Genomic DNA, 27736 nt, shown 5'->3' with positions numbered 1-27736 from the left:
GCACTCCCTGGCCACAGCAGAGAGCTGGCCTGGAAGAGGGGCAACTGGGACAGGATCGGTGCCCCGACCGGGACTAGAAACCGGTGTGCCGGCGCCGCAAGGCGGAGGATTGGCCTAGTGAGCCGCGGCGCCGGCCCCAAACTAATCTTTAAATCCTATTTTCCATGAATTTTTGAAGCACTCTTGTTCTAGATACACAACAAAAGTTGTGATTTTTATGGCAGCCTGTTCAAACTACTGAAGTTTAGCAAGGAGAGAAGACTATGAAATAGCACAATTGTAACAGTGTGGGAATTTAGGGTAAGTTGAATCTAGTAAGCCTTGTCAGGTGAATTTTTTAAGTACATTTATAGTCATTATTTTATGCTGTACAAAAAGAAAAGTGTGGCACAGAAGTTCCTCTATAATATGTTGTCATCATTTTTTTTTTAAATATTTATTTATTTGAAAGGCAGAATTATAGAGAAAGAAAGGAAGAAGTAGAAAGTTAGAGATCTTCCATCTGCTGGTTTACTCTTCAAATGGCTGCAATGGCCAGGGCTGTGCTAGGCTGAAGCCAGGAACCAGGAGCTTCTTCTGGGTTTCCCAGGTAGGTGAAAGGGCCTGAGGACCTCGGCCATCCTCTGCTGCTTTCCCAGGTGCACTGGCATGGAGCTCGATCAAAAGGGGAACAGCTGGGATGCCAGCATGGCAGGTGGCAACTTAACCAGTAACACCACAATGCTGGCCCCATCATTCAATTTTCTTAAAGATTACATCTCAAATGACAAGAAAACAAACATATTGAGGGCAAAAACAAAAAGCTCTTGATTCCTTAACTACATATAATATGGAAGACTCTCAACCTCATGAAAACGAAAGAGGAAATTAAAATCACTATCATGTATGATTGCCCATTCACCCACCATCCTGGCAAATTTTTTTTACTTCTATGTACATAATTCTTCTCATCTTTAGCTGGATGCAATCAAAATGCTAGTCAACATTAAAACTGATTACATCATGGTACAGTTATAGCATACAGTACATGAAATAAAATTACAGGAGTCATGCAGGCTCACAGACATCAACAAGGAGTTTGGGATAGATATTCAACAAAAGAAGCAACTACAGAAGAAAATAAACTGATATTTATATAGATGTCAAAAGTATGATTATTCTTTTGGTACTTTTTAGGGTATAAGTACTGAAATCAATATAATTTTTTAAACTAAACATTTACATAAACATTACATATATAGTATTCATTATTTCACATACTAAAAAGTAGCACTGAAAGGGTATAAAACACATTCTTTTTTTTTTTGTCAAAAAAAAAACACTTTTTTGTTGTTCAATTAACATTAAATATTTATATTTTCTTTTCTTTTCTTTTTTTTTTTGACAGGCAGAGTGGACAGTGAGAGAGAGACAGAGAGAAAGGTCTTCCTTTTGCCGTTGGTTCACTCTCCAATGGCCGCCGTGGTAGGCGCGCTGCGGCCAGCGCACCGCGCTGATCCGATGGCAGGAGCCAGGTGCTTCTCCTGGTCTCCCATGGGGTGCAGGGCCCAAGCACTTGGGCCATCCTCCACTGCACTCCCTGGCCACAGCAGAGAGCTGGCCTGGAAGAGGGGCAACCGGGACAGGATCGGTGCCCCGACCGGGACTAGAACCCGGTGTGCCGGCGCCGCAAGGCAGAGGATTAGCCTACCAAGATTTATATTTTCAATAAAAGTAAACCAGGACAAGGATAAGACAGCTCAATTGCCCAAAAAGTAAGAATTTATTCCCTTTGAATAATAACTACAATGCAAATAAGAAAACTACTGTAAACTCAATGACCAAGATGTGGTTTGAGAGGCTTTTAGAACTTGTACTCTAGCCATTTGATGTCTTATATTTAAATCTGATACACATATTGCACAGCAAACTTCCTACCACTACTTAGGACTGAAAAGACATGAAGTTTTTCTCAAGGAGTCAAGTATAGTAATGTGCTTACTATCATGTGAGATAGGACCCATTTTGAGTCTTACTCTTTTTTTCTTAAACTTTAATAGGGTTTATCTAATTAAGTCTTAGTGAAAAAAATGTTCAGCTTTTTTGTTTCTCTTTGTTTTTTTAATCGATTCTGGCTCTTTTTTATAGTCCATTGCTTCTTAGTTGAGGTTATTTTATTCTATTTGTGGTTTTGTAAGATGGAAGATCACAATGCTAATCTTAATTATAGGTGGTCCCCAACTGGTTCTATTCACAACAGTACACGATTTTTTGCCTTTTTGATGGTGTGAAACCCTACTTCCAATTTTAAATTCTGATCTTTCCCTAGGTTTGCAATATGCAGTATGATATTCCCCTGTGATGCCAGGCAGCAGCAGCTATGAGACCACGCGCATTAACAGCCAACACTCTACAGTATACTATGTTGCTAAGCTGTGTTAGGTTAGTTAAGTGTATTAAAGGCAATTTTAACAGGATATTTTCAACTTATAATAGCTTTAGGGAACTTGAGAAGCATCTGCATAAGCATTTTAAGCTATAAACTTTCTCGCTACACACAGCTGTAACTATTTCCCATGTTACACTTTCATTATCATTTTTGAAATACAGTACGTTTCAGGCCAGCACTAAGACATAGCGGGTAAAGCCACTGCCTGCAGTGCCAGCATCCCAGTGGGCGAGGGTTTGAGTCCCAGCTGCTCCACTTCTGATCCAGCTCTCTGCTATGGACTGGGAAAGCAGCAGAGAGGGCCCAAGTCCTCTAGCCCCTGCACCGACATGGGAGACCTAGAATAAGTTCCCGGCTTTGGATCAGCCCAGCTCCGGCTGTTGCGGCCACGTCAGGGGTGAACCAGCAGATGTAAGACCTCTCTGTCTCTGCATCTGTCTCTCTGTAGTTCTGCCTTTCAAATAAATAAATCTTTAAAAAAAAATAATAACAACTACGCTATCTTTTCCTTGATCCATGTGTTACTCAGAACTGCTTAGTTCTCACCACTGCTTAGTTTATAAATATTTGAGGTTTCTCTAGATTTCTTGCTTTTATTAACTTTTTTTAAATGTTTAAAAAAAAATTTTTGACAGGCAGAGTGGACAGTGAGAGAGAGAGAGAGAAAAAGGTCTTCCTTTGCCATTGGTTCACCCTCCAATGGCTGCCGTGGCCGGCGCGCTGTGGCCGGTGCACCACGCTGAACCGATGGCAGGAGCCAGGTGCTTCTCCTGGTCTCCCATGGGGTGCAGGGCCCAAGCACTTGGGCCATCCTCCACTGCACTCCCGGGCCACAGTAGAGAGCTGGCCTGGAAGAGGGGCAACCAGGACAGAATCTGGTGCCCTAACCAGGTCTAGAACCCAGTGTGCCGGCGCTGCAGGCGGAGGATTAGCCTATTGAGCCACGGCGCCGACCGCTTTTATTAACTTTTAATCTAATTCTGCAGTAGTCAAGGAACACGAGCATCTTGATTTCAATGCAATCAAGTTTACTGAGGCTTGTTTTCCATTTAACTGACACATTAAAAACTACATACGTTTATGAGGTACGAAGCTGAAACTTGTTTTCTAGCCCAGTCGACACACTGTCTTGGGAAGATTTCCAAATACATTTGAGAAGAAAGCCAATCTTTTGGCTAGAATGCTGGGTCCCCTAAATGTCAAGTAGGTACACAGAGAAGTTTTGGGTTTCTTCCCAATTTTCTATGGTTTTAATTGCTAAGAGATATTTTTTTTTTAAGATTTATTTATTTATTTGAAAGTCAGAGTCCCAAAGAGAGAGGTGAGGCAGAGAAAGAGAGAAAGAGAAAGAGAAAAAGAGAGAAAGAGAGAGAAAAGGAGGGAGGTCTTCCATCTGATGGTTCACTCCCCAACTGGCCACAATGGTCGGAGCTGTGCCCATCTGAAGCCAGGAGCCACGAGCTTCTTCTGGGTCTCCCACGTGGGTGCAGAGGCCCAAGGACTTGGGCCATCTTCTACTGCTTTCCCAGGCCATAGCAGAGAGCTGGATTGGAAGAGGAGCAGCTAGGTGTCAAACCGGAGCCTATATGGGATGCCAGCACTTCAGGCCAGGGTATTAACCCGCTGTGCCACAACACCAGCTCCAAGAGATAAATTTTATAATCAGTGATTGAATATTCATTTACCTAATTCTCCCTTCAGTTCCATCAATTTCTCCTTCATGCTATTTGAGGCTATATTAAAAATGTAGACATTTACGATTAATAGGACTTTTTCCAAATTAGTCTTTTATTAAGTGATGACTAATAATCCTCTTTACTTTTTATATCTTGTCCATAAGTCAACTTCATCAAGTAGTAAAATAGGCAAACCAGCTTTTTTTTTTTTCTATTTTTATTTTTTGACAGGCAGAGTGGACAGTGAGAGAGAGAGACAGAGAGAAAGGTCTTCCTTTGCCGTTGGTTCACCCTCCAATGGCCGCTGCGGTCGGCGCACCGCACTGATCCGAAGGCAGGAGCCAGGTGCTTCTCCTGGTCTCCCATGCGGGTGCAGGGCCCAAGCACTTGGGCCATCCTCCACTGCCTTCCCCCGGCCATAGCAGAGAGCTGGACTGCAAGAGGGGCAACCGGGACAGAATCCGGCGCCCTGACTGGGACTAGAACCCAATGCGCCGTCGCTGCTAGGCGGAGGATTAGTCTGTTGAGCCACGGCGCCAGCCCCAAACCAGCTTTTTTATGTTTAAATGTGTTTCTTGGGGCCTGCGCCATAGCGCAGTAGGTTAATCCTCTGACTGTGGCACCGGCATCCCATATGGGCGCCGGTTCTAGTGCGGACTGCTCCTCTTCCAATCCAGCTCTCCGCTATGGCCTGGGAAAGCAGAAGATGGCCCAAGTGCTTGGGCCTCTACACCCACATGGGAGACCCAGAAGAGGTTCCTGGCTCCTGGCTTCGGATCAGAGCAGCCCCAGCTGTTGCAGCCATTTGGAGAGTGAACCAAAGGAAGGAAGACCTCTCTGTCTCTCCCCTGATTGTAACTCTAACTCTCAAATAAAATAAATAAAATCTTTAAAAAAAATTCTAAAAAAATAATTTTTTTTTTTTTTTGACAGGCAGAGTGGATAGTGAGAGAGACAGAGAGAAAGGTCTTCCTTTTTGCCATTGGTTCACCCTCCAATGGCCGCTGCAGCTGGCGCATCTTGCTGATCCGAAGGCAGGAGCCAGGTGCTTCTCCTGGTCTCCCATGTGGGTGCAGGGCCCAAGCACTTGGGCCACCCTCCACTGCCTTCCTGGGCCATAGCAGAGAGCTGGCATGGAAGAGGGGCAACCGGGATAGAATCCGGTGCCCCAACCGGGACTAGAAGCCGGTGTGCCAGCGCTGCAAGGTGGAGGATTAGCCTGTTAAGCCACGGCACCGGCTAATAAACGTATTTCTTGTAAACAACATTTACTTGGGCCTTGTTTTTCTACTCATTCTGATGAATTTTTCCTTTTCAAATATAGTATTTATTGCACTTATATTTAACATCATTATAGGTATCATTAGGTAACTCAAACACATCAGTTTCAAGAACAGACAATAGTAATGACCACAAGTCACATTTTCTTGTTTCTTTAACAGCTGGTGACTTTTACTATATGTTGTACACTTTCTATCTTTTATGAACTCCTGATTTACCTGTAAACTTCTCTGGACTCTGCTTAGTTTTATTTTAGCAGGTCCAGTTAAGAAGTAGATCACCCTGAACTTCTAGTGACTTTTGTAATTTTTAGGAGAGTTAATTTTGCTTCTGCCCTTATTTCTTATGTGGATCTCTTATTGCTGCCATGAAGTCTTTACTCTCGGACCATTTGGAATTCCATTGGAAAATCCAAGATTTTCACTTGATCCTTGGAAAGACTAGAACTGCTAATTCAGCCTTCTCCATGCTTTACAGCACTTGAAATATTTACAAAGCTTTCAGTCTTCTAGTCCTTAACTACCCTCAAAATTCCTATACATCATGCCTAATTCTGGAGCAAGCTAAGGCTGCACAAGAATTCATGTACAGAATTCGCAGCTTCTACCAGGGGCTCCCTCCTTTCTGAATTCCTCTCCATCTAATTCCAGCTGCTATGGAAGGATCACTCTGAGCACAAGTCTGGATTTCTTGGCCGGCGCCGTGGCTTAACAGGCTAATCCTCCGCCTTGCGGCGCCGGCACACTGGGTTCTAGTCCCAGTTGGGGCGCCGGATTCTGTCTGGGAAACCTACTTCCAAGTATCATTTATGTCCCTGCTCCAATCCACTCTTTCTAAGACTATAAGCTCACAGGTTGGAGTATTTCACTGTCATCCACGTCACACTTTCTTTTAATTCCATATACCTTCCATGCTTCATTTGGATTTCTTCTGATGCATTTTGCAGTTTGCTAATGTAATTTGCACTATCACATCCATCAACTCAATGTGAGGTATCAGTATGAAATGTCAGTTCTTTGTGTTTGCTGGCTTCCAGAAGCTGCTCACGTTTCACGGCTTGTGCGTGCTCCCATCAGCACATCACTTCCTAAACTCCTGACTTCTACTTAGATAAGGAAGGCACCTATTTTCATCAACCCTCCATGTAACTGAATACTCTGGCCTTTAGGTTTTTCCAAGACACTACGAAAACAAATGTGTAGCCAAATCCTTGGCTTTCTCTCAGAGCTTTTCTGACCATAAATATCTCATTTAGCACCTTTTGTGATCTAGATCTAGATCTCCTGAACTGTCAGCTGTCAGCTGCTTGTGTAACAGTACTCTTAACTTACTCCTGTCCTCTCATACTGTACTATAAGCAGTTAGGAGAAAACAGGTTGCACACAGCTTTAGCACCCAGCTTGGAAATCTCAGCTAAATATCCAAGTTCATTATTTACAAGGGTTGCTCTCCACATTGAAGACACAAATGAGCTATGGTTTCTACCACTACATGACAAAGATGCCTCTCCCTACAGACTCCAGTAACGTGTTCTCCACTTCTCTTTTAACCCATCAATACTTCTGACATCCATATTTCTACTACGTCTGCTTATGACAATTTATGCAGTCTTTAAGACAATGAGGGTTTTCTCAACCACGATCCTCATTTTATCCTGAGTCTTCACCAGTATAGAGCTACTACCCACATTTCTATTAACAATCTGTTCAAGGCAAGCCAGGAACATTTTATCACGCTCTTCGATATTCTTCCACACTCTGCCAACTACCCAGTTCTAAAGTCAATTTTGCATTTTTACTATTACAGTACCATCCTAGTTCCAGGTACCAATCAATACACTAAACCATACTGAATACTGTATTAGGAAAATCATTTTCATTAAGTAATAATAATCTTGAGAACGTTGGAGTCTTTTCTGCATCATACAATGAACTAATTGTGATATTACTTTTTCCAGGAAAACATTAAATTTTACTTATATCTTTCTCTGTCAATCACCTTATAACATGGTTATATTATCTTAAAATCAAAATGTCTTAAACTTTTTGAATATTAAGTAACCAATACCCATTTTAAAATACGTACTGTTGTGAGTTCAATTGTATCACCACAAAAGATACACTAATGTTCTAAATCTAGTATCTGTGACTGTAATCTGCATTAGAAATAGGGTCTTGGGGCTGGCGCTGCGACCCAGAAGGGAAAGGTGCCTCCTGCAAAGCTGGCATCCTATATGGGCACCAGTACATGTCTTGGCTGCTCCACTTCCTATTCAACTCCCTGCTAATGGCTTGGAAAAAGCAGCAGAAGATGGCAAAAATTTCTGTTGTTTGAAATCATCCAGTTTGTGCTTGTGTTAAACCAGTTCTAGGAATCCAAGTACCTGTATATACCATATACAAAAACAGAGAGAATCATTCCCCACCTCATTCAAGAAGCACCAAGTGTTCTGAACTTAGAACTCTCCATGTACCACACTACTACCTCATCAATAAAAAGAGCACAGAAAATACATATACCAGCAACAACACCATCAATGAACAAATAAGCACATTAAATTAATATGCTTCTGATATCAGTTAAAATGGAAATGACAACCAAAACTTCAAACTAAATGGCATGTGGGCAATCATATACTTAAGTTACTCTCTCATTTCCAAGAATATCCATAATAAATATCACACCTAAAGAAACATAGAAATGAGAATGTTAGTGTGACAACCATGAAATCATGATGAAGCATCACAATGTGATGAGTCTGGCAGCTGTCCTTGGTATCCAACACTTCCTTAGACCAACTAATTTTCATGAAGCTCTGTACAAGTCGACCCTGGAAAGATTTATACACTGCTCAGTAAAGGGAGGGGCACTTCTAAATGCTCACAAGTTAGTTAACAAATAAAAGAATGAAAGGCTATGCTAAGGAATGATACATCGACTTACGAATCTTACATTACCTGCTGAATTACTTCTGGATATAGCATGGGTAATCTTTCTGCAATAAGAGCCAGTCCACCCATTCCTGCAAAAACTTGTAATGGTGACTGAATGGGACAGGTTTCAAGTAAAGATTCATCCAATATCCCATCCATGCACTCATCGCTTGGAGTGAGGGCCTCATCTTCTGGACAGCTACCAAGTAAATCTCCATGATCTAGACAACAAATTATAAATAACTGGGTAAGTAAGACAGGCTCTATTGGTACAATATTTTTTTCATTTTTTTCAAAAGCACTGACATCACTGCCTTCTCTCTACCAAAGAAAAGGAAATAAACACCACAGTTAGAGCTGGATTAAGGCTAGATAGGACAAAAGACCAGTGACATCTGAGTCGTCATCTACAGGCTTGCTAATCAAAAATATAGTTCAAGGACTGGCAGCATGAGCACAATTCTGTCGAATACAGAATCTCAGGTAACACCCAAGAACTACTTAAATTAAGAAACTGTATTTTAGCCGGCGCCGCGGCTCACTAGGCTAATCCTCTGCCTTGCGGCGCCAGCACACACGGTTCTAGTCCCGGTCGGGGGCACCGATCCTTTCCCGGTTGTCCCTCTTCCAGGCCAGCTCTCTGCTGTGGCCAGGGAGTGCAGTGGAGGATGGCCCAAGTCCTTGGGCCCTGCACCCCATGGGAGACCAGGAAAAGCACCTGGCTCCTGCCATCGGAACAGCGCGGTGCGCCGGCCGCAGCGCGCCTACCGCGGCGGCCATTGGAGAGTGAACCAATGGCAAAAAGGAAGACCTTTCTCTCTATCTCCCTCTACTGTCCACTCTGCCTGTCAAAAAAAAAAAGAAAAAGAAAAAAAAAGAAACTGTATTTAGAACAGTTCTGTAGGTAATTAGTAATCCCACTTAAATTGGAGCTCTTTCCATTAGGAAATGGTTCAAAATTATATGCTATGTAAAAATTAAGTCTTTGAAAGATACTCAGGGCAAATAATATTCATACATTATTCTCTTAAGTACCCAAGTAGGAAAAATTGAATGACAAAGACCAAAAACTAAACAATATACCACATAGGGTTAACTTTGATTCATTCAATAAGGAACAGTAAAAGTTTCGTAGATTCAACACAAAACCAAATCTTATGAACATTTGAAGAAAATAAAAGAAAACCTTGCTGAAAACTTGGGCAAAGAATATGCACAAAAACATATTGAATAGACCTAACAACTGACCATTAATCATGAGGCTTAAAAGTTCAAATAAGGTGATATTTACACTATGAAAATTATTACTTAAACATTTGTGTTAGTGAAAAACTGTAAATAACCAAAAGTTTCAATGATTGGAGAATAATTAAATTTTATTGTATACATATGAATAAATACCCAATCTAAAAAAATCAATTAAAAATACTGAATGGAATATGTAATTAAAACATAAGGAAATGTATGATACTCTCAATTCTAAATGAGGAAGAAATTGTTGAATATAACATTAAATGTAAATTAGCAGTACACTATCAATTCAGGTTCTCACTTTGATTATAAAATCAAAAATAATTCACACAGCTATTATGAAAAAATGTTAAAAATTAACAACACAGGTGTTCAAAAAATGAGTGACATTTTAAGAGGAACGAATACAACTTAATTTCCAAAGAAAATAATGGCAATTTTTTATCTGACTAAACAGGTCATAGAGAAATAAGAGGAAAATGAAAACAAAACATGTTAATTACATCATTTATTAGCTGTAAAAATCCCTTCCTCCTTGTATGACAAACTACGATTTTTTAAGTCATATCACACACATACCTTTTTCAGGGTGCAGTCTTTTAAAAGAATCTGTTTTTGACAGGCTTGGGTCTGTGATAACCCTTGATCCCAATTTAACAGTCAGATCTATTGAGCGATAACCCTGCGGCAGTTTTCGGTCATACAGGAGAGTTAAAAGCTGGGCAAGTGTCATTTCAGCTGGCAATGGCTGGCCTAAAAGTGACATAACGAAGTTAAATCTAGAATTCAAGGAGACATTTACTTGATTCCTTACTACTTTTCGTAAGTTACAGGCAAAAGTTTGATTCTGATCTCAATTTCAAAACAGCCTGAAAATTAGCCATTGGAAATTTTACAAAAATTGATTTCTCACATATGTGAAAAATAGTGTTTGTGGAAATTTTAATAAAAGTTGAAAGTCACAAACAGAGAAAAAGAAAAACCTTTACCATAAATCTAAAACTGGCAAAATTTTCCATAAAGGGCCGAACAGTAAGTATTTTAAACTATGGTCACCAAATGGTCTCTACTACAACTACTAACTCCTGTGCTGCAGCAGCAAAACAGCATTGGACAATATTTAAATAAGTGGGCATGGCTGTATTCTAATTAAGTTTTATTTACCAAAATAAATATCCAACCCACCAGTCACAGTTTTTAATCTCTGCTATATATTTATAATGAAAAGCTAAGAAAATATATTCACAGTTAGTAGGCACTTTTATTAAAAAAAATAGCAAAAAAAGTGATAAAATGGTCATCACCTTGAGAAAATACACTGGTCAAAGAATCTCTTTGGGCTAAAAAGATTGTATTGTTTAACTATCAGAAATAAGAGTTCTACTTCGAAAACTAGTCCCACAAAATCAGTTTCACTTTCCTTTGTATATAATTTGCTGTCAACTCTATAAACAATTACTTTATCAATCATTTTATGAAACATGGACAATAAAATTTAGGAATACAATAACGTGGAAACATACAAGTGGATAGGATTAAGAAGGATCATAACAGGTTACTCCTTTTTTGTTCTCCCATTTCTCTTAGGAGGAACTGTATGGAGAGTCTTATTAACTCATTTATCTCATTAACTGCACCTGGTCAAACATGAGTCTAGAGAATAAAGATCTAATGGACTTAGCTGGAAGATTATTGAATTCTGTTTAACGTTTATTTATTTTGAATATTACCTGCCAAGAGTTTGTGAAATAGATGAAATACTGGGACAGTAATGATTTTGTTGGCAGTCTCTGCTCCTGAGGAAGTAGTTCCCATTTTATCAGGCACTGTCCTCCCCCGCCTGGAAGGTGGGCGAGGTGGGGTAGCAGACACAGCACGTTTAGATTGAGACTTCAGCCCTACAAGAAAACAGTCGGTAAGATTCCGGAGGCCAGGACACTAACGTGACGTAAAGCCTATTTCTGAAATATTTTTATAAAGCAGGCATCCTGAGGTAATGCCGAAAGAGACATGTCTGCTCTAATCTAGTACCTAATCTCCCAATTCTATTTGCCTTTCATGACACACCTTAAGTAATTTTGGTTTTAATCTACAACTATTTTCCAAGAAAGTAAAAAAAATAATGCTAGCTGCAATGGTTTTTAACACATAGATGATCATCCACTGAGTAGAAAGTAGTTTGTATAAATGTGTAAGAAATCTTTTGTTCATTTTTCTCTAACGTAAAACAGATTAGTAGATAAATCTCCTAAGTGAGTAAGATAATCTTTGCTGAGTTTTCTTGTTCAAACTAAAATCATGGCACCCATATTAAGAAAATAACCCTCCAAAATTATCAGTTATTCTTGTTGTTTTATTTTCTTCTGGAAAATATTTTTCATCAATTTTTTCTTATTATCTTTATTTTCCAATTTTATAAAATAAACACAATTAAAAATAGTAAATAGTTTTTCATTTTGTTTCTACTTTGAGTTGATAAAAAGTTCCTTAACAGTTACTAGACCTATGCAGAGTATGATTCAACCTGTGATAAAAGCACCCTATATCAAGTCCAAATGAAAATACGAACTATTCACACATGTGGTAGAACTGATGAAATATGGTAAACTTTGGCTATAAGACAGGTTTAATAAATTCTACTGTCAAAGAGTAATGGATTTTTGCTTACTATTAATCTAATATTGACATCATTAAAAGCTTGCCTTTTCCATTAATATTTTTTACATAAAATTCCTATAAATTAAGCAATTTATAGAAACCCAAAAAACATTATAAAAACTAGAAACCATACCAGAAGCAACAACAACACTATAGTTGTCCTGAAATCCATTTTCCGCCTTAACTTTTTCTTTTTCTTCATGGTTTTTCTTTTCTTTGTCATCTTTTTGTTCACTAATTAGTTTAGCTGTGATACTCGGAGTATCTGTAAGAAAATATCATCTAAAACACACTGCTTTCCAAAATATTAGAAAGAAAGCAATAAACAGCTTAGCGCAATATTAAACAGGATATTATCCCTAATATTCAGGATGTAAAGGAATTTAGAACAAGTGTTACGACATAAACCATGATGTCCAATCCTCACTACTATCATTAACAAACACTTGTTACTGTCCTTCAGCCAGGATATTTAAGTTCTAATCTCTAAGCTGGTCCTCACAACATAGATATCAAAAAACAACATCCTTGGAGCCCATGCTGTAGTGCAGTAGGTTAATCCTCCACCTGTGGTGCCAGCATCCCATATAGGTGCTGGTTCTAGTCCCAGCTGCTCCTCTTCCAATCCAGCTCTCTGCTATGGCCTGGGAAAGCAGTACAAGATGGCCCAAGTGCTTTCGCCCCTATACCCACGTGGGAGACCCGGAAGAAACTCTTGGCTCCTGGCTTCAGATCAATTCAGCTCTGGTCATTGGGTCCATTTAGGGATATACCAGCAGATGGAAGACCTTTCTGTCTCTCCCTCTCAATGTCTATAACTCTACCTCTCAAATAAACAAACAAATAAATAAATAAAATCTTTTTAAAAAATACAATGTCGGCCGGTGCCGTGGCTTAACAGGCTAATCCTCTGCCTTGCAGCGCCCGCACACCAGGTTCTAGTCCCGGCTGGGGCGCCGGATTCTATCCCGGTTGCCCCTCTTCCAGGCCAGCTCTCTGCTATGGCCCGGGAAGGCAGTGGAGGATGGCCCAAGTGCTTGGGCCCTGCACCCGCATGGGAGACCAGGAGAAGCACCTGGCTCCTGGCTTCGGATCAGCGAGATGCACCGGCCGCAGCGGCCATTGGAGGGTGAACCAATGGCAAAAAGGAAGACCTTTCTCTCTGTCTCTCTCTCTCTCACTATCCACTCTGCCTGTCCAAACAAAAACAAAAACAAAATGTCCTTTTCAAAATGAGCAAACTGCATTAGAAAGGCTACTGACAGGGATGACATAGCAGGTAAAACCAACCGCCTGCAATGCCTGCATCCATAGGGTGCCAATTAAAGTCCCAGCTGCTCCACCTTCAAACCAATGCCCTGCTAATGACCTGGGAAAAGCAGTGGAAGATGGCCCAACTGTTTGGGCCCCTGCACCCAAGTGGGAGTCATGGAAGAAGGCCCTAACTTCAGCCTGATCCAGCCCTGGCTGTTGCAGCCATCTCTGGGGAGAAACAAGGAATGGAAGAACGATTGGCTTCTCTCTCTGTCTCTCCCTCTAACTCTGCCTTTAAAATAAATAAATAAATCTTAAAAAAGAAAAAAGTTACGATAACTAAAAAATATGAGATGCAAATATGAGATATCCTCAGAACTTGCTTGAAAGCATTATATTAATTCCTACTTATATTGCAAATGAGAGCAATAAAAATAAATTTCTGTTACAGAAACTCCCTGTTAGTACTTAGAATTAGGACTCTTAGATAGTAAATTAATGTGTTTATTACTATTTTCAAAATGAACACTAAGTGTATGCATAGATACGGATTATACTCTGAATAAGCATTACTTGGTTGTACATAGCATGCTATTAAAAAGTAGGATGTCATATGATAATGTGATTTAGTCATTAAGAAACCTAAAGAATGAATAAACTGTTTTCATACTGGGATTTTTTTTTTCACTGTGTAACTATGAATGAAAAAGATCTTCTTTTAACTCTTCTAATTTAACACGATTATGATATAAATTTTTGTGTCATTAAAAAGGCTCAGAAAATCAAATAAGACAGCCTCTGTCTATTTCATAGTCTTTTTTGAGCATTCGAAAAAATACCTATGATCTCAATTTCTAACTAACTCCTGATTGCATTTAGTATTTTGTGAACTGAGAAAAAAAAATTTTTTTTTTTTTGGGACAGGCAGAGTAGATAGTGAGAAAGAGAGACAGAGAGAAAGGTCTTCCTTTTTGCCGTTGGTTCACCCTCCAATGGCCTCTGCGGCTGGCGCATCGCGCTGATCCGAAGGCAGGAGCCAGGTGCTTCTCCTGGTCTCCCATGCGGGTGCAGGGCCCAAGCACTTGGGCCATCCTCCACTGCCTTCCCGGGCCATAGCAGAGAGCTGGCCTGGAAGAGGGGCAACCGGGATAGAAACCGGCGCCCCGACCGGGACTAGAACCCGGTGTGCTGGTACCGCAAGGCGGAGGATTAGCCTGTTGAGCCACGGCGCCGGCCATGAACTGAGAAAATTTTGTAAATGTTTTATATAAGTGCATAATGCAATAATACATTTTACTTTCTAAGGAAACCAAGGATCAGAATAAAAAATTTAAGTAACTAAAAATTTTCACAAATTCATTGATAGCATAATTGGGAAAAATTTGTAAAGATCACTAGGTGGTATGAATTTATATACCACAAAGAGAAGTTCAACTGATTCCCATTTATACTCACCGGGGTCTCAAACACAAAGTCTAAAAATTAAATAGCGTTCAGATTCTAAAAGGTATTACTGAGAGAAACTTCCTCAATTTCCCATTTAAAACTGTGTTGGGGCCAGCGCTGTGGCTCAGCAGGTAAAACCACCTCCTGCACTGCCAGCTTCCTGTATGGGTGCCAGTTCGAGGCCCGGCTGCTCCACTTCCCATCCAGCTCTGTTATGGTCTGGGAAAGCAGTGGAAGATGGCCCAAGTCTTTGGGCCCCTGCACCCACATGGGAGACCCAGAGGAAGCTCCTGGCCCCTAGCTTCAGATCGGGGCAGCTCCAGCCATTGCGGCCAATTGGGGAGTGTGCCATCGGATGGAAGACCTCTCTCTCTCTCTCTGCCTCTCTTCTCTCTGTAATTCTGACTTTCAAATAAAAATAATTAAACTTTAGAAAAAAACCAAAATATATGAAACAGTTTTCTGAAAATGGGCATCAGGTAGGGTGGGACAGTGATGCCTAGGACATGAAAATAAATGTGGGGAGCACAAGGATTGTTCTTTCTTACTGTCTGCAGTTTCCAGGGCCACAGCTCAACACAGTCCCAGTGTCACTCTATGTTGAGAGTATAGAGCTGGGAATGCAGGAGACAAAGGCAGTTGGCTACAGCTTACAGTGTACATTTCTAGGATGGAGAAATTCCAGAATAGAAAGCTTTAGGGATCTGCAGAGGGTCTCCTTTAATTCTTCAATGTATACTGGTAAGTATAAAGAGAAGAGGCAATGATCACATGTCAGGGAAAGCACCACCCAAAAGTAGCAAGGGAAAGAACCCAAGGTCTCAATGGGGGTGTGAAATATTTTGTGTTCTCAATGTCCAGTCAATTCTCAGCAGAGAAGTCAGAAGGTACAGCCTCAATAGTGGAGCCCAGGTAGCCCTACACCTGCATTTTCAAATCCGCATCTTATTCCTACTCATAATTATCTATTTAAATTCATTAAAATTAAAAATGTAGTTCTTAGATTTATGAGCTATATTTTATGTGCTCAACAATCACTGACCTAGACAACATGGGTTTATATAAAACATACATTATCACAGTGTCTTTTGCCTTAGAGTAAAAGCTGCTCATATTCTACCCAACAAAGCTTAAAAGCAGGTCTTAAATGCAACAAAACTATTTAAAAGTAACGTGTCAACATTTAAGGAAATAGTATCATGTCAAACTTTTTTATCAGTGGCTTGTCCACATTTTTACCTGCTATTTTGTCAATACTATGCATAATACACATCATGTCAAAGGACTACCGGTGCCTGAGTGTTTTGAACATTTTGTCTACTTAGTTATCTTCTTACTTCTTCAAATAATGATGACATCTTGACATCTTCTAGTCATTGAGAGATTTTAGAGTATGTACATATAATGAAATAAAGTTATAAAACCAACAAAATAGCTTACATCTACAATAAAGTTCCACAAAAATACTGAAATCTGACTTGCCTGACACTCTGTCAAGGACATCTGATAATGTTGTTGAGACTGGCAAATGAAGAGTGCGGAACTTGTGGCCTGCTCCATACATTGGATGCTGGATGACATGGCTAGTGGCATTAATTCTACCTTTGTACAGCTGAAAAAAGGAAAAATAATCAAGAAGTGATCTTTGGAATATATTTCAACATGAAACAACTTCAAAAGCACAAAAGAATGAAAAGTCAATGAAGCACTCAAAACAGTTTTATTTTACTTATTTCTTTTATATAGTTTCATTTTACATATTTCTTTAAATGAGGCATGTTTACCACCTGATGTTTTAGATGGTCAACTTGTACATTAGTGGTAACATATTTAATATCCTGTCATTTTTCCACCTCATCAAATCATGCTTCCTGAACTAAAGTAAAATTCCTGTTATTCTGCGCATGGGCAGAAATGGAGTTACCCTACGGAGATTTGCAAGCCCTGTCACTATGTATAAAGACTGTTCTGCTTTGTTAGAAATTAGAATAGTACAGAGGTAATAGCAAGCTTTCACACAAAATTTTAAAATACATTCATATTTACACACAGCTGATGACCAGAAATTGTGAAATACTCACCGGGCAGGGAGACTGAAGAAACATCGTCACTTTCTCATCTTCTAGCATCAACTGTAAAAACAATCTGCGGATAAACCCTGAAATGTTCCCAGATGTTGGAAGGTTCCCTCGCTGAGGAGCTGTCTGAAATAGTTCACAAAGAACCTGACAAGGCAAGAGATTCAAAAACTTAAATGCAGTATTTGTCTATAGCTTTCTTATTTTGAGGAGTAAATGGAAATTAAGGATTGCGGATAAATATATTTTAATATATCAAATCAAAAACTAAAGAACAAATTATTCTACTTTAACGTATATGAATACAAAAGCAGACTAAAGGTTAAAAGTATTAGAAACATTTCTGTGGTTAAAAAGAAACTACTACTTAAAGCTCTTCACATAATGAATACCTAATATAACCAATTTATTTTTAACTTTAGTTAATACCAATGCAGCTGCAAAGCAACAAAACTTTACATAAAAGATACACTAAAAATATAAAGCAAAGTCTCAGAAACTGAGAGATGATGATTAGGCCAGAAGAAGACAGGACACAAAGAATGAAGTCTACAGGTCTGGTACTGTAGCATAGCAGGTTAAACCTCCACCTGTGATGCCAGCATCCCAGAAAGGCACCAGTTGGAAACCAAGCTACTCCACTTCCAATGCACCTCCCTGCTAATGTGTCTGGGAAAGCAGCAGAAGATGGCCCAAGTGTTTGGACCCCTGCACCCATGTGGGAAACCCAGAGGAGGTTACAGGCTCCGGGCTCCTGGCTTCAGCCCGGCCTGGCCACAGCCATTGCCACCATTTGGAGAGTGAGTCAGCAGATGGAAGATATCTCTCTATCCCTCCTCCTCATTTTGACTCTGCCTTACAAAAGAAAAAAAAAAAAAAGAATTCAGGCTACACAAAGGCACAAATCAAATCCTGTCCATGGTTCAAGTTGGTAATTTAAGCAGTCCCTTATAAAAGTATGCATATTTAATATTAAGCACATTTTCCCATTAATTATCATAAAGTATTGTGCTCTTTTCTTTAATTAATTAATTTGAATGGTAGAATTACAGAGAGAGGGACAGACAGAGCTCTTCCATCCACTGATTCACTCTCCAGATGACCACAACCACTGGGACCAGGCCAGGCCAAAGCCAGGAGCATTAAATCCGTCTGGGTCTCCCACATGGGTAGCAGGGACTCAAGTACTTTAATCACCTTCCTGCAGCGTTCCCAAGGGAACTATCAAGGAGCTGGATCAGAAGTGGAGTAGTAGGGACTCAAATGGGATACCTCCATTGCCTCCAGTGCACCACAACACTGGCCCCTTTCTTCTTCTTAATGAAGTTAAATTATTCAGTATTTTATAAAAGTGCTAACTATATTTATATATACTAATATTTTTTGGCCAGGATATAGACTATTAATTAAAGAGGCGGGGTGGAGAAGGCGATTACCAATATAGCATCTCAGATTCTATATGTGAGATTCTTTACATACATCAAAGCACTCAACTTTATTAAAAAAAAAAAAATCCTACTTCATAGTTTAAACAACTTGACCAGAATAATGAGAGCCACAAAATAGCAATTAATTGGCAAAAATAATCTAGAACAACTCCCAAAAGATTTTGGGGCACATAGGTTTAATACAATCAATCATCTTTCATACACAGTCAAAGGACTTGGGTCATCTTCTGCAGCTTTCCAGGCCATACAGAGAGCTGGATCAGAAGTGGAGCAGCCAGGACTCGAAATCGTGCCTATATAGGATGCCAGTGCCGCAGGCGGAGGTTTAACCTACTACACCATGGCACCAGCCCTTACTGGAAAGTTTTTAAAAAGGAGGGTATATGACCTACAGCCAGAACTCCCATCAATTTGCCAATCGTCTCATCATAAAAAAATTTATTTATATGACAGCAAATTCAGAAGAAGGGAGTTAGGCAGGATCAGTACTTTAATTATGAATTAAACTCAGATAGTTAAAACATCTACCCTTAATACATGGCTCCCAATTACCTAATTCCATAGGCTATGAGAAAACTTATTACAATAAGCTATCTGAAACGTAAGATAGCTTTCCTTCTCTTACCTGTGCCATCAGCTTTTGATTATTAGGGTGGCATGAGATGCACTGGAGAAAGAATGCAACAGTTGCATTCTCGATTGCTGTCCGCTGTTGAGTAGTCAACCCCGTGGTAGCAGCTGAAGAAAGAGAGGCTGATCTTACACTGGTCTGTTGCACACCTAAATTATGTGCTGCAGAAGCCGAGCCAGGGTGGCACAATAAAAACAGAAGTGCTGTCCAGAGGGGATTGACTTCAGACCCTCCAAGCCAATCTTTCATTATATGGCTATTGCCAACTTCTGTCAAAAACCTCAGAACAGGAGCGACCAGGTCAGCTGTGATGGGCATCTTACTGCACTGCTGTGGAACATGATGCCGCCTGAGTTTGTCCTGGGAAACATCTATTGACTGCGCGATGTTTTCTGAGTAAGAAATGTGGCTGAAGCAGAAACTAGCCAGACTCCTCACAAGTAAAGAAGGCAAACCTGAGTCTAGTAGCTGTTTGATAGCTTCTGGAGACTGAGAGGAGGAAGCAAGGGTCGCCAAATGCGATTCAGTTAGCGTCAATGGTGCTTGAGCATTTTTAGAGTCATCTGTTAGAGAGGAACTGAGATCCTGCTTTTTGCTATCATCTGTCATGGAAAGTCTGTTGTGACACTGCACTGGAGGAGGTGTGATGCCCATCCAGCCCATGAGCAAAGAAAAGTAGTTGGGGTGGATGTGACACATGGAGCAAAGCAGACTGTCAACAGCTTTCTTCAGAACCATGTTGCAGGGAAGAGACATGGACCAATTAAAAAGCAACCTAAAAAAAAAAGACAGCATGTCATTTTCTTTAGGTTTAGAAAGAATTCATTGCTTCAAATATTTCTATGATAAATCAATCTATACTCAGAATAAAATTATACTTTGATAATAGAAAGACATTGTAATGTAGGATTTCAAAAACTGTTTGTGCTATATAAATTATGCCAGAGTTTAGGCAGATGGAAAGTTAAGTTACACTTCTGAAATGACTATGGGAAAGCAAGTGCTTGATTATAAAATGGTTCTACTCTCTGGCTCTACCACTAGTTGTGTGCCTTAAAAAAATTACACTAAAGAAATCTTTATGTTAAATTTGGCATGAGTGACAGCTTAAATTGTTTGTAAATCAAAAACCTGTGAATGAAGGTCACTAATAAATTGTTTGCTCAACTAAGATGACAGACTAGAGGACAAAAAACCTACCCTTATCTGCTATCGCCTTGCCAGTTACCAAGTAATAAGTTCAGCAAAACCTCAACTGAATACAGTGAAGAAATGTGAATGAATTAAAACTACTTGTCAAAAAGAATATCAATAAAATAGTGTGTGTAGTCATACATCCACAAAAGAAATCTAGTTGGTAAATTTGTAAATAACAATAAACACTATGCACTGTAGGAACACTTATGTAAAGCATTCTGATTTTTAAGAAAAGTAGGCAGTATCACTAATATATCATCTGAAAATATGAAGATAAACACATTCAATTTGTGTGACATCTCATTTCAAAAGTATATGTGAAAATATTATTTTTATTCAAATTAGAAAACAAAAACTCTTTCATCAAGTGAAAACCTAAAGTGATCTAGTACTGGGGAAAAAGGTGTTATGCAAGCATACTTACTCAAAGAGCTCTCTGTCTAGCAGGGCTGGTAAATCATACTCTACAAGCAGTTCGTAACTGTGCCACAGAATCGCAGCTACACAATGTAAATGCGAAGGAGATGGCATCAGAAGACCGTACTCTATTGCTGAATAATTAGGGCACATGTAGTTCATCCTGCCACTTCTCTTCATAGCAGCCACTTTTGCAGAATCACTGACCCATTTTAACAAGGCCTGAATTCTTAAAAGAAGAACATTAATTCAAATAACCAATTATAATACAACTTACACTTGATACAATTTAATACCATCTTTGCAAGTAAGCAAAGAAAAAATTATGAGGTAATATACTAATTTTTCTTGATCATTTTAATCTTAAATAGGAGAAAAAAGGAATTTACAAGCAACATTGACATAGTGGATCCAATTTTTTCCAATAACCTTAACAATTTTAACTGATCAAAAGGTTTGAGACAACACAAATGACAGTAAGTAAGCACCAGTTTCTTACCTCATCTATAACAAAAAGCATTCAAATCTAGAACTATAGGATATACATTTCAACAAACTCACTCTTTCCTTAAATTTTCTCGACCTCACAGCAAATCTATACAATGTAAACCAGTGACCTGGCGCTAATTCTTCATCATGCATTTCATTCACGAAGGCTAGTATTACAAACCTGGACCCTAAGCATTAAATGTTAGTAGCAGCTGCTCACCCTCATTCATTCGGACAACACAATGTACCCTCAAGACATATACTTCCCAAGTGCCACCCTACCCCTACCCCTGTTCCTTACAGCATTTTCTGTGCATGGGTGTGCATTAATGACACGCAGAGTTATCAGATACCTGTCTTTTGTTCCAGGATCCTGAGTTGTTCCAAGCTGGTAAAGAATATCTATCGTAGAGTCAGAAGAGAGTCCATTGAGTCTTCCAAAAAGTAAAGGGCTATTCAAATCTTGCAAAGAATCAAAAGAACAAGTTTGCTAAGTCAGCAAACACAGGACAAGAAGGCTTACTTTATTTATTTTTTAGTTCATTCATTAAAAATATCTTATAAATTTCAACAACAAGAAAAAACAAACTCAAACTCACTTAGAAATTAATTTTGGAATTAGTTAATCACAAATATCACTTAGTCTATCCACCATTATTCTGTGTATATACTTCAAAGCATGCATTTCAAAACTGCTTTGCACCAAAATACATTATATTTTAATACCCTTTTTCCACAGACTTTCTGACGTGCCCTTACACAAAAAAATTAAAATACCAAGTTTAATCATCACCTGTAGGATCACTGCCTGATGCAGCACAATTTCTCAGGAGAATGTCTATAAGCTTCAAGCCAATTCTAGTGGACTGCAGCCCAATTTTGACAAGCACCACTTCAATGTTGGGTGAATGCATTCCACAGTACGGTGACATCAGCAAAGCAGCACAAGTCTGTAGCAGATTAGCAGTAGGTGCAGCTGCACTGGCCATCATTCCTTCCAGATCACTTATGTGAGTAAGGCAATGATGTAATAACCGTAACCAACCAATACTGAAATACAGAAGAAAAAATTACTTGCATGGTCAAGATAACTAATCCTAATTATTGCAGGGGTAAAAAACAACTTTTTGAAGAATAACATATTGTGTTTCATAAATAGCACCAACCAGTATAATACAACTTGCTTAAGAATGCTACAAAAATAAAATATTAATGCAAAGTTTGCCCTACAATATCTCAAATATAAGTACAAGTATTCAAAGCATTTGAAAGCTCTATGCTTGCTCTATTAAAAAAATTAGCCAAGAAATCTTTATATGTAAATAGATGCATATTCATATTAGCATCAACTGATAACGATCATGGATTTAAAAAATGTAAAGTATTGGCACCTTGAGAACACAAAAAAACTGGTAAATTTTGTTATAAGGCAAAACATTAAATAATAAAATTTTTAAACATCAAAAATTTATCAGGAGAATATTGATTAAAGGATATGTTCAGGTCCTATTTGGTCCAAACACAAACCTTGTGGTAACTGGTCCTTAGGTATTACCATTTACGACAAGGTCCCTGTTTCTAAGGCTCACTATAACAGACGGTGAACCCAAACCCTGCAATCTACAAACACACCAGTGTGGATAATCTCAGAGATGTAACACACACACATTTTAATTGTAGTCAGATTCAGGGTTATGCTTCCCCCAAATTATTATCCCTATTATATCTAATAAATAAAATTTTGATGTTATATAGACATCTACAGAAACAAAAAACACCCCAAGCCCTAAAAAAGAAACAAACCACTGAATAAGTAACTTCAAAGCACGGAAAGTTGTTTTTACAAAGGAGAAATAAGACCTACCTTGTTTTGGATACCTGATCTTCAGACGGAAGGAAGGGGTTATTAACTGTTGCTGAAGAAGTGGTACCAAAGGCAGTAAGGCCCAACAACTTGATCTGTGAAAGGCCCAATGTACTGGCATCTCGAGGACGGTGCAGTCTAAGGCAGACGGCAGAAGCCACTTCAGCTTTTACAAGCTGAATTTTTATGTAGGTGAGACCGCTTGTGACAACAGGCGTAGACAAGGGTAGCATATTTACCCCATCTGCACTTACTTCAACAGACACTGAGGACGGGCAGGCTACAGAAAGATAACAGAAAGATCACAAAAGAAAAAGTCAACTAGAATTCTCAGTCTAATGAAAACACTAGTAAATCAGCAGCTTTGGTTTTATTATGAACTTAATAAAATGAAAATTTCTAGACCAAATCACACTTTGTGACTTTCATCATAATTAATTTTAATATCTGATCCACCAAAACAAAAATTGAAAATATTCTTTTCAGAAAAAAGAGAAAATACACAATCTACATGTAGCTGTGCTTCCATGAGAAGGAAAATAAGTCAAAGAGGTGATTACTTCATCATTTCTACTTTACTCAAAATCATCACAAGCAACATGTGACTACATTTAATATGCTGGGGTTTTATTGTTTTAAATAATTTGGGAAAGAAAAATGATTTTGTACCAACTCAATAACAAATATATTGCAATGATTTAAAATACTGAGTTTACACTCAGAGCCGAGTTTTAAAACTGTTTCAACTCTATTCTGTTTCCTCTTCAAAACTGAGTCAATACAAGATTTCCTTAACATTAATTTTGCTAAAAGGTAAGCATCTTAATAAAGTTAACAACTGGCAGCTACTAAGGAAAAACAATTTCTTCCTAGGATGACATAGAAGCCTATGTAATAAACTTCTTTATCAACAAAAATGGCCAATGAAATTTGGTTTTATTTTGAGTGACATAACTTTTACAGTAAGTCCATTACATGCCAAATTTATAATGAGAATTGGGTTAGTCCCTTCCCTTAATCTTCCTTTTCAACTTTCCACACTTTATATGAGCAGATAGTAGAAAACATTAAGTAATCCAATTCCCATAAGAATAAATCGTATACCTTATATTCAAGTCCATGGTTGATTTTAAATCCTACATTTTTTCCACTGAAATACATCATCTTCAATTTCTACTATTATTCAGATGTAAAAAGTACTATTAAAAACACTTAAGTACTGAATTATCTAAACCTATAAAACAGAATCCCTTTGTAACATGCTTCCTATCAACTCACATGTGCAAATTCTAGTTACACTTCAAAAGCCACCATATCTATGAATCACTTCTCTGTCCCAAATAAAAACAACCTCTCATTTAAGATTCTTCCCTAAGTCTTAACTTAAATTTGCCCTTTAATTATAGTTATATTTTGGCCAGCTGAAGCACTGTTACACTAGTATATTTTCCTTCTGCCTTTAGTATTAATTCCATCTGTTTCACCTGTTTTTATTCAATCATTCTAGATTAAAAAACCAATTAGGACATAAGTCTAATTTTGTAAATGAGAAGAAAAGTTTATTCTTCAAAATAAACTAGAAATCTATAAAATTACCGTTTTTCACAAATTTGAGTGAAATATGATAGCAATGAATCAATGAACATCAACATAACAATTTTAGTATTTTGCAGGGGCCAATGCCACGGCATAATAGGCCAAGACTCTACGTGCAGCATCGGCATCCTATATAGGCACTACACTGATAGTATAGGATGGGGGATGAGGCTCTTTCTTTTTTGCCATCACAACTCTCTTTTCATGTTTCAACATTCATAAAGGTAACTAGATATACCTCTCACTCTGAAAATAGAATCATCTAAAAAAAAAAACCAAAACAGTATTTGGTTCTTTGCATATCCCTCATTTCTGGTTCATGTCCCGGCTGCTCTTCTTCTGATCCAGCTCTCTGCTGTGGCCTGGGAAAGCAGTGGAAGATGGCCCAAGTCCTTGGGCCCCTGCACCCATGTGGGAGACCCAAAAGAAGCTCCTGGCATCACATCGTTCCAGCTCTGGCCGTTGCTGCCATTTGGGGAGTGAACCAGCAGATGACCTTTTTTTCTGCATCTCCTTCTGTCTGTCTATAACTCTACTTCTAAAATAAATAAAATCTTTTAAAAACATAATATTGCAAAATTATATTGAAAAGTCACTAAGAAAGCTCAATAAAAAATAGCATTTACCTTTGTGAATACCAGAAAGAGGTTCCTGCTCCACCTAATCTACACTTTCTAAAAACTTTGAATTACTTATTTTATAAAGTCACAATAAAATATCAACGAATAAACATCAAATTAATCACACAATTTTTAAAAACTGTAGTACTATACTACAAAATATTGTAACTTTTGAAATAGCACCCAAATATTCAAAATATTGCAACTAAAGAGACCAACTAGTAGTCTCTTTTCCATTAACTTCTAGCTTCTGACCAATATAAATGCGGTTTTCTTCTAGATTTGACCAAAGAGTATTAAAAGCTCTTGGTAAAGTACTTATATATTCTTCTCTCCTTTTCCTTATATGCTCTTGTTTAAGTTGTTCTGTATGTTTTGAGAATGTATTCCTGGCCTTTCTCATTCCCTCTAAGTTGATGTATTCCTCATAATCAGGATGATGTTTCATTTATTACTAACAGTTTTCCAAGTCGCATGATAATCTCTCACAGTTTGCACAAGTTTTTCAAAATTATCTGTCGCTCTGACAACAAGCTGTCTTTGTGTTTTATAAGCATCCAGATAGGGAATAATTTTAGGCTTGCTACGAGTGTTATCCTGCATTTATACCAGTGCAGTAAAACACGTCTCGATGTTGACATTAAATCGTACTAATGTTTCCACTAAAAGAAGGTTCATTCTGTTTGAAGCAAATGCCTGAATTTCTCAAAGGTAATGATCCACGCATTCATCACATTTAGTTGCTTCTATTATTACAGGTTTTTTTTTTTTTTGATAGCTTGAGAAAAACGTTATTCACAAATTTAAGCTGATCATCAAACGTCCTATTGCATCCCTGACTTACATCAATGCACAGTAAAAATTCACCTACATTGAGCTTCCCTTCAGGCATTTTCTTCCACTCAAAGTCTTGCTCCAAGCCTAACTGATCAGTGCACATGGACATGAGTTTTTCTGCTGACTGCAATTTGGAGGAAGCTGCAAATTTTATATATGGTTGCAAATTTGTACTCCGAGGAGGCAAGAAAGTTTGCTCATCAGTGAACTCTGCCTATTCAAAGACATGAATTTTGCATTCCACTCCATCTTCACCACTTTGTTACTGTCACCTCAGTACAAAAATTGATCACTGTTTACCACTCGTCCTCCAAAGTCAACGATGCTAAGCACAGAAGTATGCACTGGATAATATTTATCTGCTTTTGAATGTACAAATCTATTGCACAAACACAACTTCCCAACTCCACAGTTACTTTTGTTTTTTTCAGTCTGAGACAGTCCTACTGCACTGATAGTATAGGATGGGGGGACGAGGCTCTTTCTTTTTTGCCATCACAACTCTCTTTTCACATTTTGACATTCATAAAGGTAACTAGATACACCTCTCACTCTGAAAATAAAATCACCTAAAAAACCCCCAGTATTTGGTTCTTTGCATATCCCTCATTTCTGTGCAGAAAGGTCTTCAAGCTCATATGGACCATCTTCCTCAGCATCTTTCCTGGCATGCACCACTGGGACGCACATGCGCAGGCAGCCACACACTCAGCCAGGGGCGGAGCAGTGGTGCCCATGATGCTCTGTAAAATACACTTACTTGCAAGAGATGCCAAGTGAGGTTGGATATGTATCTCTTTAAGAAGCACTGCTGCAGGCAAGTGAATGGTGAGGTCACACCAGGCTTCCTCTGGCAGGAAGATGTAGGACCAAGCAGCAGAGCGAGCTCGTCTATGGGGTGGAGTGGCCTGCAAAAGCACTTCTGCAGGTTGAGCAGTAGGACTGCTAGATGTGATTGTACCTGTGGAAAATATTTTAAATGAAATAATAAACTCTCCCCAAACGATGCAACAGAACATTGACAACTATTCAAACCGTAACAATTAAACTAGAAAAGTCAGCTAAAAATATACACATTTGATGCTATTAAAACCTAACCATCATGTCTCCAAAACATCAGAAAATCTAATAAACTGGCAAGGTGTTAAATTCAATAATTGCTGTCCTATTTCTTTATTCTCGTATGACAAATGAAACTAAAATAGTGACTACAAATCTAGCACAGTGATTCTCAAATGAATTTCAGTAAAAAGTAATGTCCAATAAATCCTGCACCTTGAAAACAGTCATCTGTACCCTCAAGTGGAAATGTTTATGAACTGGAAACATGAAAAGAAAAATACAAAAAGAAAAGTACATAGACTGGATAAAGGAAAGAAAGTACCACCTAAGAAGGCACAAGCTCTTTCAACTTTGTCATGTATCAAAAGAAAAATGGACCCAAGAAACTTTAAGTCTCATAAACTGTGCCTCTATATAAACTCAGAAATAAGACTTTCTTGCTATCAGTTTAAATTGTCCTTCTGATCAGCAAAATGTTTTGCCATCCACTTTTTTTTAAATCAATGATAATTAACACACGGATAGTAAAACATAATCAACTTACCTCAACAACTAATTCTGCATCAAACT

The 27736-nt window shown here is 38.6% G+C and overlaps 1 protein-coding gene across 8 annotated transcripts in view; it reads right to left on the bottom strand.

Annotated features, from left to right (window-relative positions):
• The window catches only part of BIRC6 (baculoviral IAP repeat containing 6), a 255529-nt gene that overhangs the window by 64933 nt on the left and 162860 nt on the right, over positions 1-27736 (bottom strand). For all 8 annotated transcript variants that reach the window (XR_009867792.1, XM_062209232.1, XM_062209225.1 and 5 more), the window contains 12 exons: positions 26865-27065; positions 23052-23331; positions 21981-22237; positions 21541-21649; positions 20706-20927; positions 19079-19859; positions 17009-17152; positions 16410-16539; positions 12361-12492; positions 11300-11467; positions 10149-10322; positions 8343-8539 (listed from right to left, as the gene is read on the bottom strand). Coding sequence is in view for 7 of the 8 variants with exons in the window: in XM_062209232.1 (XP_062065216.1) it covers positions 8343-8539; positions 10149-10322; positions 11300-11467; positions 12361-12492; positions 16410-16539; positions 17009-17152; positions 19079-19859; positions 20706-20927; positions 21541-21649; positions 21981-22237; positions 23052-23331; positions 26865-27065 (2795 nt within the window). In the remaining variant the exon portion in view is untranslated. The remainder of the gene's footprint in view (positions 1-8342; positions 8540-10148; positions 10323-11299; positions 11468-12360; positions 12493-16409; positions 16540-17008; positions 17153-19078; positions 19860-20705; positions 20928-21540; positions 21650-21980; positions 22238-23051; positions 23332-26864; positions 27066-27736) is intronic.

The sequence above is a fragment of the Lepus europaeus genome, chromosome 13 (genome assembly GCF_033115175.1).
Source record: "Lepus europaeus isolate LE1 chromosome 13, mLepTim1.pri, whole genome shotgun sequence".
NCBI classification, from domain to species: domain Eukaryota; kingdom Metazoa; phylum Chordata; class Mammalia; order Lagomorpha; family Leporidae; genus Lepus; species Lepus europaeus.
This window is presented reverse-complemented; position numbering and strand designations above follow the sequence as displayed.